The 15,365-nt window shown below is 44.5% G+C and overlaps 1 protein-coding gene across 3 annotated transcripts in view; it reads left to right on the forward strand.

The window, feature by feature from the left end:
* Positions 1-418: 418 nt before the first annotated feature.
* The window catches only part of Wdr41 (WD repeat domain 41), a 58,634-nt gene continuing 43,687 nt past the window's right edge, over positions 419-15,365 (forward strand). The window contains exons 1-2 of one of the 3 annotated variants that reach the window (XM_076927190.1): positions 419-783; positions 2,889-3,004. In XM_076927190.1, the coding sequence (XP_076783305.1) occupies positions 733-783; positions 2,889-3,004 (167 nt within the window). In that variant the 5' untranslated portion in view covers positions 419-732. Of the gene's footprint in view, positions 784-1,778; positions 1,916-2,888; positions 3,005-15,365 lie in introns of those variants that run through there. The other 2 variants (XM_076927193.1, XM_076927191.1) reach the window with 2 other exon arrangements.

Consider the following 15,365-nt stretch of genomic DNA (forward strand, 5'->3'; position numbering starts at 1 on the left):
TAAGAAAATTCAGAGGCTGACATAGAATGTTTGGGGCTAGAAAATGCTGCTCAGTGGTCCAGCAGCATACAGAGTCCGGGGTTCCAACATAGCCAGGGAACAGATCCCCTTGTATACTTCCTGTTTTGGAATACATAAGAACCGGTTTTGAAGTTTACCGAGTAGGTCTTGATTCCATCATGGCTACCTACTGGCTTTTATCTTTAGACACATTACTCAATCTTTAAGCGCTTCCGTTTCTTGGTCTGTAAAAAGGGAGGCGTTAGGGTTACGATGAGCCCTTTCCGCAGGCAGCGCTGACACAGTACTTGGGCTGTAGCACACAACGTCGGCTGCTCATTTGGTGTGCAAGAGCGCCACTAGATTCGTCTAGGAGCAGAAGTCTACTGCGGGAACACCTTCCCCATCTGGCACTTGGGAAGGCAAGAGTTCAAGGGGCACTACACTGGATTTAGGCAAGCGCAGGTCCTGCGGCGAGATGGCCGCAGCGCACGCCCACCAGGGGGCGCCCGAGCGACCTGAGCTCTTGCGCCAACCGCGCGGCGCCCACGCGCGTGCTCACTAGGGACGCGGAACCTCCGCCTCCGCCTCCGCTGCCGCCGCGGCCTTCCGTGCGGGCTCCCGAATTAGACTTCTGTTTTCCCGCTGCCTAGCCCCAGGCTCACTCGGCCGCAGCTCCAGCGTCTGCGGCGCGGCGACCCTCGCTCCGTGGGCCGCGGACGCCCCGGCCCGATGCTGCGCTGGCTGATCGGAGGAGGCCGCGAGCCGCAGGGCCTGGCCGAGGTAATGGGCGCGGGGCCGGGGGCGGGGCGGGGCTGGGGGCGGGGCCGGGGGCGGGGCCGGGGGCGGGGCCTGCGGCGAGCGCCGGAAGCAGCTGCTGGGAGGTGGGGGAGAGATCGCCCTGCCTCTGTTCAGAAAGTGGGATTTAACTACAGACCAGCAGGGGTGTGACTACCACTCTTGATTTATCTGAAGTCTTCTCAGCCTGGACTGGCATTTGCTTAAGGAATGTGAATTTAACTAGTTGCTTTCTGAGAAGCTAACTGAGAAAATGATTTCTGGTTTTTTTTTTTTAGTATGGTCTCATTGTCACCTTGAAAAAATAATTTTGTCACCTTAAAAATGTTGAAATCTGAAACTTATTTCATGTGCCACACGAAACAAGTTGTGTTGTTACGTTTTCTTCCTCATAGGAAGCATTTTACAGTTAAAATTATTGCAAACTTCGCAGTTTTAAATTCCTCATAGCTTTGACATTGACACTGTGTGTGTGTGTGTGTGTGTTTAATAACTTATTTCATATAATTTTGAAGTCCTTCAGGTTATGGAAGAATTGTGGATTATTGAATGGACACGTAACATACATATGACTCTCTGCTTATTTAGTTAGTATAATGTTTTTATTAACCAGTTCTGTCATACCTGGTAAACTCTCACTTGTGGGAAAGTTTCCATAATTGAGTGACAGCTAGAAAGGAGACCAGATAAAGGTAAAACCGTCGTCACCGTGGGATGGGCTTTCCCAGAAAGCATTAATGCATGCTGATTCTTACATTTTTTTTTTTTTTCACGCAAGAGTACTTCGATTGTGTAACTGCCTTGAGTATGTATAGTATGAGCAGTGGTGTTTCCCCTAATGTACGAGAGATTACATTATGAATTATAGTCAGCCTTCCAGTCTGAGTGAGTCTCTATCCTGAGGTAATTCTGTCCCCAGAGGATATGACAGTGTCTACTGTTGGCCGAGGGTAGGTGTGACGGGGCAGTGTGTGAAGGACGCTGCTGAGTACTCTAACACCCAGGAGAAGGCTTGGGAGCAACGTAGTCCCAACTGTCGCTTGTCAGACTTCGGAAACCTTGGTTAAGAACAAAGCTTCTTATGGGAAATTATTCCGAGTTTGTCTCCAGAAACAGGGTCAGTTAAGACTTATCCTGCAGAGTTAAGTTACACGGTGTGTGTCGTTAGCTCGGAGTCTGCTGTGCTGCCTTCCAGAGAGGACTCTGCATGCTGGAACTGTGTCATCAGCCGTGTGGCCCACAGTTGGACACATGAGTCTGGTTTCATTACTGTATTTAATCCTTAGAGCAGACTTCTGAGTGCTTGCACTGGGCTGCTGTTGTCCATGTTTGATTCATTTAGTCTGCAGCTTTGTTTCTAACAAAGCGTGTGTGTGTGTGTGTGTGTGTGTGTGTGTTTATGTGTAGGAGTGCACATGTGTTTGTTTGAGCGTATGCATCTGTGTTTTCATATGTGTTTCTGAAAGTATTGTGTTTACATGTGTGTAAGTATGTATGTATGTGTGTGTGAGAGTATGTTTATGCATGTGAAAGTGCCCATATGTTTGCATGTTAGTATGCATATGCATGTGTGTGTACCCTGTGAGTGCATGTGTGTATATATGTATGTATGCATGTATGTGTATGTGTGTGAGAGAGAATGTACATGAAAACCTTTAGGGGTCGGTTCCTTTCCTTCCATCATGAGGGCCCAGGGATGGGACTCAGGTCATCTGGCTTAGTGACAAGTGTCCTTGCCTGCTGAGCTAGCTCCTTGGTCTCTAACAAATTTTGATTGAGAAACACTCCTAAAATAATTAAGTTGATTGGCCCAGTAGTTTTAAAGTCAGGTTTATTGAGACTCAACAAAATAAAGTTTACTGTTTACAAGTTTATTGCGGTTTGAAAACACTAAAGGTTTTGGTAAGAAAAATACTTCCATTTAGAACTGGTAAATTATCTACCTTATATTGTAGGAACCTGTATGTGTTAGCATTAGAGCATAATCTCTCTTGTGACTTCTAAAATCTTTTGTTCTTGCATGAATACTGTGTGGTTAAAAATCATTTTATGTTTATGGTGGTTTTTTTTTTTTTTTTTTTCATTACAAGAAAGCTGCTTTGCAGACAATAGGAGAGGACCAAGGTCAGAACCCCTACACTGAACTGCTGGTGCTGAGGGCTCACCGGGACATTGTCCGCTTCCTGGTGCAGCTAGACAGCTACAGGTAAGGGACTTACTCTGTCGAGTGGCCACTGTTTACAAAGACGATTTAGAGCATTTTATGTTTAAAACAACTGCAAACTTATCTTTTGTAAAAACTTTCAGAGTTCTGAAACACAACCAATTGAAAGTTGTAGCATTTACTATTAAGTTGGAATGGACTTTGAACCCTGATGGTAATATGTTTAAATTCTTTAAAATCCAGCGTCACCTTGTCATGTCTGGTGACTTGATGATTACAGTTTTTTGCTTTTTTTCTTTGTTTTGGAAAAAATTGTCATGAGGTTTTAGAAATATTTTCGCTAGTTTAGAGGAAGCAAATGACTGTAAGAATTTGATTTGAGTTGTAGCTGTCAAATTCAAGAATCAAATATGTGTAATGTTTAATTTAATATTAGGTACCTGCTAGAATATGCTGAAAGTAAAGTCAGGTTTGTCTTAGTTTGGGTTTTACTGCTGTGAACAGACACCATGACCACGGCAAGTCTTATAAAGGACAACATTTAATTGGGGCTGGCTTACAGGTTCAGAGGTTCAGTCCATTATCATCAAGTCAGGAGTATGGCAGCATCCAGGCAGGCATGGTGCAGGAGGAGCTGAGAGTTCTACATCTTCATTTGAAGGCTGCTAGGAAAATACTGGCCTCCAGGCAGCTAGGATGAGGGTCTTAAAGCCCACACCCACAGTGACACACCTACTCCAACAAGGTCACACCTTCTAATAGTGCCACTCCCTGGGATGAACATATACAAACCATCACAAGGTTTTAATCTGAATTTCTGTCATTGACAAACCTCTTTAAAACTACATATTCTCCAGTTCCTGGGTAGGATGCATGCAAGTACTGATGGTGTAACTTCCTAATCTGATCTCCAAGGCCCTGAGTGGGGACTCCGATCTTGCTATCTTATTATACATTATTTGTAGTACTTAGTGCAGTGACTTAGCATGTGGCCTGTGTTAGCGGGTAGCTGCTATGTGGGTGAAGGTCCCCAGCTTATGCACATGGGCTGCAGCCCGCCTGACGTGGCTCTGCTGTCCCTGCCAGTTCCTCTGTTGACTTTGTTGCATTTTTTTTTTTTTCTTTCAAGCTCATGAGTGACTGTGGGTCTGCAGTGCCTGTGTGTGGGCGTGGGTTCTGTTGGGCTGAGTTGTGGGTTCTGCATGTCTGCCGCCCTAGGCGGCTCAGGGGGGCAGAAGTGTGGGAATTTGACTGAGTTTACTCCCTGAGGGCGCCAGGGCAGATGCTGGGCTATGAGAAGCCACTGAGCTCTACTCTGGGTGTGGGGAGATCTCAGTCTGAGACCCCGCGGGTGCAGAGCTCTTGGGTTGGGGGTCTCTGGGCCAAGCGGCTGGTGGGAGGTAGTCTCAGTCTTTGGGCACACAGGCACTGCTGGGAGACTGCAGAAAGACTGAGATGGGGGTGGCATATGGGCTGGACATGCCCAGAGCTGAGAGGAATGAGGGGGAGAAGCTCCAGCAGTGCCCCGCAGGGTGGATGAGACTCTTGGTCACAGCAGCTCTCTTGGCTGGGTCATGGCTGGCTTGGCTAGCTTGCTTGAGTTGGCAGGCCTCTGTGGCTGGAACATAGAGAAGTCCTCTGCGGGAGATGGCTAAGACTGTCTCCACGGTCCCCCATGGGCCCCAAGTAGGAGAGGAAGTCCATGGTTTTAAAAGGTTTATTGTCATGGCAGAAAGTGGGTGAAGCTGTACCCTGTGTCCTCAGGGTGGGCCTGAGGTTAAATACCTTTTGCAAGTAGGAGGAAGGTCTGGGAAGGAATGCTTAATTGGCTACACCCTCTGGCCTTTAGATATCTCATTAATATGGAGATCTCTTGAGGCTCTGCAGCCTGTAGTCACACCCTCTACCTGTGCATGTGTGACCAAAGGCCACAAACCTTTCTTTGGGAGGGGCTGTGGATAAGTGAAAGGAACCAGGGCCCAGGAGCAAGGCCTCATTAGGGTCCGGGGTTCAAGGCCTGTGCTAGACCAGGTACCCAGCTGCCTCTCACAGCCCACTGCCCCACACGTGACTACAGCTGTGATAACTTTTGAGCCTCCGGCTCCTGATGTGTTGACGGGGCTTTCTTGGCTTTTTATTATGTATAGTTTATTTCTGACCCACGTGAAGGTAGGACATATTTCTAAGATAAACAGAGTTCTTCACAGAATCCCCCTCACTTCAAACATCTGTGTCTCCAAATCATCTGCACTTCTGGCCAGCTAACTACAAGTCCCAACTTCTTCCTTGGGTTTGAAAACTGACTGACTGACTGGAAGGACTCAGCAAGGCCTTTTTTTTTTTTTTTTTTTTTGGTTTTTAGAGACAGGGTTTCTCTGTAGCCCTGGCTGTCCTGGAACTCACTCTGTAGACCAGGCTGGCCTCAAACTTAGAAATCCACCTGCCTCTGCCTCCCAAGTGCTGGGATTAAAGGCGTGCGCCACCACTGCCCTGCTCAGCAAAGCCTTCTACTAAACTGCTTCTATTATAAACTAGATATCAAGATCTGTTGGATAGATTTGGATAGAGGGAGAGGGAGAGCCCCAAATGCAGAATCTCCACATCCTCAGGACTTGCTGCCTTTTTAATACATTGTGTGTATCAACAATCTGGAAGCCCACTGGAACTTTGGGCTTGCAGTTTTGAGGTGGGGTGTCACTGTGTAGGCTTCCATCCCTTCCCTTGGAGGTTGGAAGTTGGCCTGATGCCCTGCGGTGTCACGGAGACAAGGTCTTCTCATAGCCCACCCCCTTTTGCATCATATAAGAGCCTGCACTGAACCATCCATTAAGATGGATATTGAGGACACTTCTATCACTAAGGAAATGTCAGGGGTTCAGAGGTACTGAAGGCCAAGACCGACAAAATACTTACACACTGTGTCTCCACACATTACTAACCAGATTGCACTGTTTTCTCATTGTGCTGGAAGACAACCAAGTCACAGCATTTAAATGTAACCTTAAACATAAGCTTCAGGCCTTTGGTTAACATTTGCTCTCACTAAATAGCCTTAGAGGTTTCATATTTATCCTTTAAAAAGACCATTTCTGTGGGAGATAGCATTTATGAAAAGGTGGGATTTGGGGGTAGCTGAAGGTTTCATGTGCTGTGTTAAAAACTTATAATAATAAGTTTAATAATAATAAATAAATATTTATTTATTATTAATAATAAATTATATAAATTAATATTATATTAATTGTATATAAATTATATTAATTGGCTACGCCCTCTGGTCTTTAGGTATTTCACTAATATGGAGATCTCTTGAGGCTCTGCAGCCTGTAGTCGCGCCCTCTACCTGTGCATGTGTGACCAAAATTATATACAATTAATATAAATTAATAATAATTAATAATATTATTAATAATAAATAAATATTTATTATAGTGTTAAAAACTTATAACAAATAATAACTTATACCCACTATTACGTAAGGATTCTAAAATCATTCTGTTTGCAAGGTTATATAATAAATATAAAGGGTGCTCTCAGGATCTAGACTTTAAATTTTATACAGACTGTCAGGGTTGTGTGCGCATGCTGTCTGCTCTTTGTGGTCTGCCCTCTAAGTTATTATTGCAAAGCTAGAAGAGTTGGGAAACAGGGCTGAGGCGTAGAGTGTGGTCGGTGGGTGAGTGCTGACAGACACACTCATGAACACGTCACTACTTAATGACAGGAACAGTCTGTAAACAGTAAAAAGCTGTAGCTGGGAATATTCAAGACTTGTTGCTAAAGTGTCACCGAAACTTAATGGTTTGAAGCAAAACAAGCGGCACACACTTTGTTTTAGCTTTTTATTCCATTAGGTGGAAGTGACTCGCCTGGCAGAGTCTTTTCATTTGGGATTTGAATCAGGTTTCACGCATGTGCCTGCCTTTGACCTGGGTGAGGTGAGACTGGGGGGCAAGGTGGTAGCCTTCTCCATCCATGTGTTGCTTTCCCGTAGCAGTGTGCAGTTGTCATACCGTGGGACAAATCCCAGAGCATGACACTTGGATGTCTCTGCTTGTGTCATGTTTGCTGCTGTCCCATTGATCAAATGAAGAGGCAACAGAGGCCCACTGGGCCCCTCTCCATGTGTGCACAGACAGGTCCTGGTGCACGTGGTGCCTGTAGGTGGAGGGTAATTTATGGCCGTGCTTGCTGTGCGCCCTGGTGGATTTCAGCGCCTACAGTGGACGAGAAGCCTGCCACTTCCCTTTAGCTCACAGTGGCGATAGACCCTCACAAATCATTTCGAATTCTTTCTAGTCAAGTCATCATTGTCTCAAATGTACATGTAGTTAAAAAGAAAAGCTCAGCGCAGACCTGCAGAACATCGAATTTTTATGTTCTTTAAACAAATTTAATTCTGTAACGAGGTCATTCCCCAAAATAAAGATTTAACAAATCTATGGAAAACCTGTTAGTTATATTAGGAAGACAGTTAATCCTCAATGATTTACTGTTAAAGTTTGATGCCTTCCTCTCACAGAACTGGAGATCGAGCCCCAGGTTTTGAGCATTCCAGACAAGCATTGTACCTCAAAATATATATGCTATATGCTCAGCCCTCAAAATGTGTTTTCAAAAGCTAATAAATAATGTTTGCCCATATTGCCAAATGGGATGTTTTCCTTTTTAATAGTTCCGTTTAGAGTTATCTTTGTTATCTCAGCACATTATTAATACATTGTTAAATTCCAGACAGTACCTACCCTGTTTTTAAACAAATTTCATATGTTATACTTTTTACTTATTTATTTATTTATTTGTAGTTTGTGTAGACACTACATTCTGGTTGGCCAGCTATTGTAATCCAGGTTTCACGCTTCACGTCTTGAGATAATATCATCTGATTGAAAATTTTGCAGAAGGATTTTCTTGTTTTCTTGGTGGCTCAGCTAAAATCAGCGAGTGGAAAATTTTCTCGATTGGTTTTTGAAGATACCAAATAAATCCTGTATATAACCTAACCGACAGCTGCCTTTTCTTCTCCTCTTTGGTGCTTTTTGAACATGAAGTGAGAGTCATATTGATTGAGAGATGAGTGAAGGAGGCTAAGCCCCAGCAAGAGTCTTCCAGAACATGGGCGGAGCTACAGGTGCATTCACTGCTCCCGCCTTGACACAGGAAACTAAACCGACTCCATAGCACAATTGAAGACTAGCTTGCTCTGTTGCTCATGGACAAGTCCTTGCTCCTCCAGGAAACAGACAAGGTTATATAGGATGGTGATCATGACTGGAAGAGAATCAGATGACCCATGAAGCACCAGACGGCAGAGAAACGTGCTTCCAGGGGGCTGGGGAAGCTGACTTTTTAAGACACTGTTGTTTGACAGCACCGAGAATGAAAAGCCTGCTCTGCCTTTAAGAAGGTATTTTTAAACTAAGAATATTCCTTCTCACTTACCACATTCAGGGTATAGGGATCAACCATCGAAATGGCTTCAGAGAGCCGAGGAAAGCGGTACGCGCCTGTAATTCTAGCAGTAGCGAGGTCGAGGCGGGGGCGTCACAAGTTTGAAGCCAGCCTGGACTGTGTACTGAGCTCGAGGATAACACTCTGTCTCAGAAAAATAATTTTAAAATTGCACTGAAAAGCACAAATAGCGCAGTAAAACCGAAGAGGCAGCCTGTCTTAGTTCTAGGGTTCCCATAGAAACGCTGTGATAGTGTCAAGTGTGTGCATCATTAGTGAGAACAAAGGACAAAGCAGGACAGGACAGGTGAGCTGGATCCTGGCAGCCCCATGGGCAGTTCTGCAGGAAGGATTCCCTGTTGGATGCATTCTCTAGATGGAAACAACCGGGGTTTGCATCCTGTCCGTTGGTGGTCTTTTGCTGAGTTGATGGTCTTCTGACTGTGTTTGAGAAGTGTGGCTACTTGCTCAGTTAGCTAAATGTATGTTTTGAGAAGGGACAGGAGCTGGACAAGCGTAGCTCCTTGCTTCAGTGGCATCATTACATTTGGGGATAAATACCGAATTTGTAGAATCACATTTCCGCTTTAAATTCTACCTTTTAGCAATAAAGTTCTATAATCTCTAGATAAAATCACTCCTCCTCAGCTAAAAAAAAAAAAACCTCTTACTTGTTTGAAAGCTATTGCCTCCATATCTTTAAACAAGAGCTCACAAGCCCACCTGACCGTTTGAGCGTGGAAAAGGAAGTAACTGCTGTGAGGAGCTGCAGCATCGCACACGTCTGAGTCCACGTGTTCATAGTGATCTTAAAGAGCACACACTGCTTACCTTTGCATAGTGCTTAGAAACTAACATAGTTTTGAAAATTTATAAAGGATCAAAATCAAGACCTATATTACTTTTCTTATTTAAACTATTTTAGAGCTCAGTGTCGAATAATTTGGGGTGAAACTTTTTGTGATAAGAGAATTCAAGCTAGGAAGAAGAATAGACTCGGAATATCACGATTCTGTAACCTCTGATGTGTAGGGGATGGAAAGAAAGCTTTTTCTGTACCTGTCACGGGTTAAACCGATGAACGATTAACAAGAGAAACAGACATGTATTGTGTGCAGTGTGTCCACACAGCAGAGCTCCCAGTGGTGAATCAACATAGTACACGGATTGAAACTCTTGAAACACGTGCTACTAAACATCGAGTGTGGTGCATGTGTGTGAGAGAGAACCTCAGATTTATTTTATGTATATGGCTGGCATGTATGTCTGTGCACTACTTGTGTGCTGGACACCACAGAGGCCAGAAGATGGCATCAGATCCCCTGGAATTGAATGATGACAGTTGGGAGTCACTCTGTGGGTAGGTGCTGGGAATCAAACCTTGGTCCTCTGCAAGAGCAGTGAGTGTTCTTAACTGCTCTGTCATTTCTCCAGCACCCCTGATGTAGCATCTTAATGAGAGAACAGCAGGTTCTTAATGAAGTGACTCAGCAGTGCTGAGAACTTGGGCTGACTGAGCATCATAAGGAGAGAACATTGGTGTGTAGCACTGGCAAAGCAACGGACCTGGAGGTTCTTGTGCTGATTCCTGAGAAGCGATACTGCAGGGGAAGTAACGGCTGGGTAGAGGTAGTGAGTAAAGTCTGTATGCACCAGGTTTTTCAATGCTAGGTCATCCCCAATCCTAAGGTTTAACTCTCAGGGATGGTCTGTGCTGTTTTCAGAGGGATGGGAGTGGGTAGATGCTTGTTTCTTTCTTGTTTTTTTTTTTTTTTTTTTTTTTTCCAGTTACCTTCTGCTACAAATAATTATGTTTGGTATACTCCGGGGTTCTATACTATGAGCCTCCTGAAAAGAAAGACTTTATCTAATGATTATCAGTGATTGTTACATTGTGTACAAAAGGCTTGCTTGTTTTTGAAAACATATATAGTTTTCAGGCATATTTTATGGTGGACTATATGGATTGTCTATGAGGGGAACCCTAGTAAAAAGCCCAACTGGAATCTAGTGACGTCTTTAGATTTAGGTATGTCTGTCAGTATACTGAAAATATGAGATAGAGGTTCATGTTAAATGATAACAGGAACGTAGCCAGCAAAATGCAGACTCTCAAAATGTAGAACACTACATGATGTTAGACTTTTCAGTACAAATTGCAGGAAAAGCATGAAGAACAAGTGCAATGAATACGGAAATGTTACAAGTCTGTACAGCAGTTGTAATATGTGGTCCTCATCAGAGTCTTGCTTCTAGTAATAAACTTAAAACACTAGGAGACTGGCAGTAAGGGAACCGTGTACGTGCCAACATTAGGAAGGACACGCTCCTTAGGCATTGGGGTACTGAATACTGAGGTGTCATGGTGGGGGTGCTGGGTACTGAGGTGTCATGGTGGGGGTGCTGGGTACTGAGGTGTCATGGCGGGGGTGCTGGGTACTGAGGTGTCATGGCAGGGGTGCTGGGTACTGAGGTGTCATGGCAGGGGTGCTGGGTACTGAGGTGGGTGTCATGGCGGGGGTGCTGGGTACTGAGGTGTCATGGCAGGGGTGCTGGGTACTGAGGTGTCATGGCAGGGGTGCTGGGTACTGAGGTGTTACGGTGGGGGTGCTGGGTACTGAGGTGTCATGGCGGGGGTGCTGGGTACTGAGGTGTCATGGCGGGGGGTGCTGGGTACTGAGGTGTTATGGTGGGGGCGGGGCTGCTCTTATTTATTTCCTTGGCAGGGGTGGAAAGATTAAAACAAAGTTTGTTTTCTGCTTTGGAGAGATGCCACACAGTGAAGGCTGGCTTTCAATTTTTTTTGAAAGCTGGTACAATATTCAGTTGGACAAATGATTGTGTCTGGTGTTCTTGTTATGTAGTGATCTGTCAGGTTGGCTTCAAGGACAAAGAAAAAAAAATCAGACATCCAGCACTTAAGTAGCCAGTGAAATTGCACTTAATCGAGGGAATTCTGATTCTAATTGCTATCATGCCAGTAGGGAATGGGGAAAGAAGTCTAGATCTCAGTATCACGTTGGGAGCAAAGTGCAATAATCTCAGTTTCACTATCTCTAAAGTACATCTGTGGGATCAGAATCATGTATAATGTGAATTAAAAGGAGCACACTGGGTTTAGCAGTTATTATCACCAATTCTACCCTACTCAGTGCTCAGAAGGAAAAATGACCGTTTGTGCAGAAGACTGGTTAAGGTGCTGCTGTTAGAATCCTTGAGAGCAACAGAGTGACTGCAGATCAGCTTCTGAAGCATTTGTGAGGAGACAGGTTATTTTGTAAGCCGAGCATTTAACATAGCCTTAAAAAATTCAAGCCCAGGTAAAACCACAGAACTTCCTCCGTTTTCTTAGACAGAAGCCTGCTTCTCAGAACCTTCTCCCTCACATCGCCCGGCTGCCCTTGTGAGAGGCTCTGCCTTGGCCTCGTCAGTAAGAACCAGGTTGCTGCACAAAACTGATAGTGGACACTATTCCTTCACATTCCCTATATCACCCCACATCACCTCATGCCACCCAAAATCACCCCACATCACCCCAAGTCACCCCCCATTGCCCCACATTGTCCCACGTCACCCCAGTTGCTCCACGTGGAGTGTCCTCTATTGAAGCAGCAGTAGCCCCGTGTCCTGCTGTGTGTCGGATGGAACAACACACTGGCTCTTATTTGTTTCGGAACAGGCTGCAACCTCCTTGCAGCGTGGGTACAGATGAAAGTGTTGGCACTGACAGTTACTGCACAGGAGAGGCGCACACGGGGGTTCTTATCACACGGCCTCCCTCGCCTTCGTATACATTTACATGTGCCATAATGGGAAGTGTCAGAGCTATACTTGATACAGAAGAAATAAAAATGCCAATATAAAAGGTATTTTTGTTCCAGAATTATCAATGTTTTTGTATATATGTGCATTGTATGTTTGTTTGTGTGCATATGTGGTGTGTGTGTGTGTATGTGTGTGCATGTGTGTGCATGTATGTGTGTATATGTAGAGGACAGAGGTCAATCTGGGTGACCTTCATCACTTTCTGAAACCTTAGTTTTTGAGACAAGGTTTCCCACTGAAGGTGGAACTCACCATTTTGGTGTGAGTGGTCACCAAGCTCTGGGGATCCTCCTGTCTCTGCTCATCCCTCAGGCTTTGGAATTAGAGCTCTGTGCTGCCAGGCTTGACTATTTATCAGGTGCTGGGGATCCCAGCTAAGGCTGTAGACACGGGAGGCATTCTTTGAACTGAACTGTTGGACTTTAAGACAGTCCTGTGTGGGATCTAGAATACTCCACATTAAAAACATGTTATCAATGCCTGTTTGCCCTTGAGAGCAGAGCTTGGGACCAGGCACAGGAATCACACCGATGGGCATGCATCCTAAGCTTACTAAGGTAGCTAAGCAGAGTTCTAGTGGCGGAAGAGCGGGTTTGAGGGCTGTGGCTGATGGGCCAGCAAAGCAGCTTAGCTCATACTTCACCCTGAACTAGGTAAACTTCCTCTCTGGACCACTGTGACTGCCGACAGTGGGGCCTCCCATCACAGAGAGGCTGGCTTCGTTAAGAACAGGCCAGAATGTTCTCTCTATTCCCAGATACATCCACAGAGGAAACCCAGAAGGGGCTGAACTGAGCATGTTCAATGCTGCCTCTGTGTAAGTGGAACAGTGTAGAGTGAGCCAGGCCTGTCTGTCTAACTGGAGATTCCTGCGTAGAAACATGAGCTCAGGGCAGTGAAGGCCTTCCTAGTAGAAGCCAACAAAACACTCTATGCTCTATGAAACTCTCACTTTTGTTGCATTTTTTTTTTTTTTTTTTTTTTTGAGACAGTGTCTTTCCATACAGCCTAGGCTGGTGTCTAGCTCAGGACAGCCATCTTGCCTCTGCCTCCCAGCCTGCTGGCATTTTGGGTGTGAGTCATCACATCTGGCTTCTTCATTTGATTTTTGAGCAAGAGCAGACCTCAAAAATTTCACTGTTAGACTTAATTCTCTCTCTCTCTCTCTCTCTCTCTCTCTCTCTCTCTCTCTCTGTGTGTGTGTGTGTGTGTGTGTGTGTGCTGGGGCTCAAACTCAGGGCCTTACACATGTGAGGCAAACACTTTACCATTAAGCTGTGTTCCTAGCCCCTAGAATTCATTTTCTATAATCCAGGAGAAAGCAGTCTATGTTCAGGTAAAGCCAGCGCAGTATCAGTGGCATCCGTCTGTCCCGCTGGTCCTGGAAGTGTGCTGACATTCCTGTCAGAGTCTCCTGCAGGTGCCTGCCTGTGTGAGCCCCTCAAGTAGTTCTAGCATACAGCGACCACTTTGAAATGATAATTGGGTGATTTTTAGCCTTTTCTCTTTCCCAGGTATTGCAGAAGCATGCAGTCATCTTCCTTTTTATTTACTTACCATACTTCAGAAAGAACTCGTAGGCTGGGCAGCAGGGCAGCCAACAGCTGGTTTCAATGGTTTCTATATTGCCACAACCTATGTTACCTTGGCCTCCCACCCCCTTACAGTTATGCAGATGCTGAGAATGGAAAGATTCACCTTTAGGCTTATGGAGTTCCCCTTTGACTATGCCCTTTGATTTGTAGGACTTGACTTACTTGAAGTGGCGTCACATGAGCAGTGAATATCAAATGGGCATTTAGGTAGTGGCACAGGCCTTATTTGTGAAGCCACTGTATTTTGTTCAGTCTTTGCCCAGCTCTGCTGTACCTTCAGCATACAGTTGGCAAGAATAAGAATGTTTTCTGAGACGTCAAAGTGAAGGTGTCAGAGGGAGCTGTTTCCTCCCTTGACACAGACTTCTCTGTGGATCCCAGGCTAGATCCTGTGCTGGCATTTTTTAGGGCTGCATTGTGAGCTCCTGAAGAACAGGAACTGTTCCTTGCTGATTCCTGGTTTCAGGATAAGGTCTGTATACACAGACTACATAGGCCTAATAATAAATTTACTTTTTAAAATTAACATAGGAGAGGGTGGAGCATTCTCGGTCTGCTACAGCTCCTTATTAAGCTGCCTCCACTCCACCCCGTTAAACTTGTTTTTCCATGTGTGCAGTTTTTTATTAGCCATTTAATTGTCATCTCAAGACTATTTAAAAATTGTTTGAATGGCCCTGAGTATTGAACTTGGGCCGTCTATAGTCTAAGCATGCATTCTACCATTGAGCCACATTCCCAACCCTTGATTTGTTTTGAGACAGGCTCGCTATATAGCTCATACTAGCCTTGAACTCAGTACGTACTTTATAACGACTTCAAACTTGTCAACCTTTTGCTTCCGCTTCTGAAGTACAGAGATGTGCCACCATACCTGACGCAAACAGTACTTTTGTAAACGTGGTTTGAAGACGAACAAGGAATGCTGAGAGGGAGAGAGAAATAGTCTTTCAAAGGGAAGAGCACATTAATTGGTTACCCAGAACCAAGGGATCAACCACGGAGACATCCCTATCAGGATATTACACAGGCTGAGCAAGTCATATTTATGTATTTAGGAACATATGTTAATATATACATATATACACACACACACACACAGAGAGAGAGAGAGAGCAATAACCAATGGAAAAAGAGGCTATAAATTTGAAAGACAGGAAGGAGCCAAATATGGGAGGGTTTGGAGGGAGAAAAAGGAATTGGGAAGTGATATAATCTCAAAAAATTAAGGAAATAATAAAAAAAAAAAAGTAAAACCAAAACAAACAAATTTGGTTTCAAATTACAAAGTCCTCATAGGTGTATATATAAGAACTAGATGAGAATGTGTGAGAAATAAGAGGAACTATTTTTATGTGGGAGGAATCTAGTTTTAATTAGAAACATGTTTTTATTGTGGCCATATAGTGATACGTTAGTAATGGTAAAATAAAAAATAAGGTTGCATTAATGATTACAATCCACAGAGCTCTCTCTATAGCACTTAAATGTTTGCTTATGTAACAAGCATATTTAAGTGGAAACTTAAGGGT

The sequence above is a fragment of the Arvicanthis niloticus genome, chromosome 29 (genome assembly GCF_011762505.2).
Source record: "Arvicanthis niloticus isolate mArvNil1 chromosome 29, mArvNil1.pat.X, whole genome shotgun sequence".
NCBI classification, from domain to species: Eukaryota; Metazoa; Chordata; class Mammalia; order Rodentia; family Muridae; genus Arvicanthis; species Arvicanthis niloticus.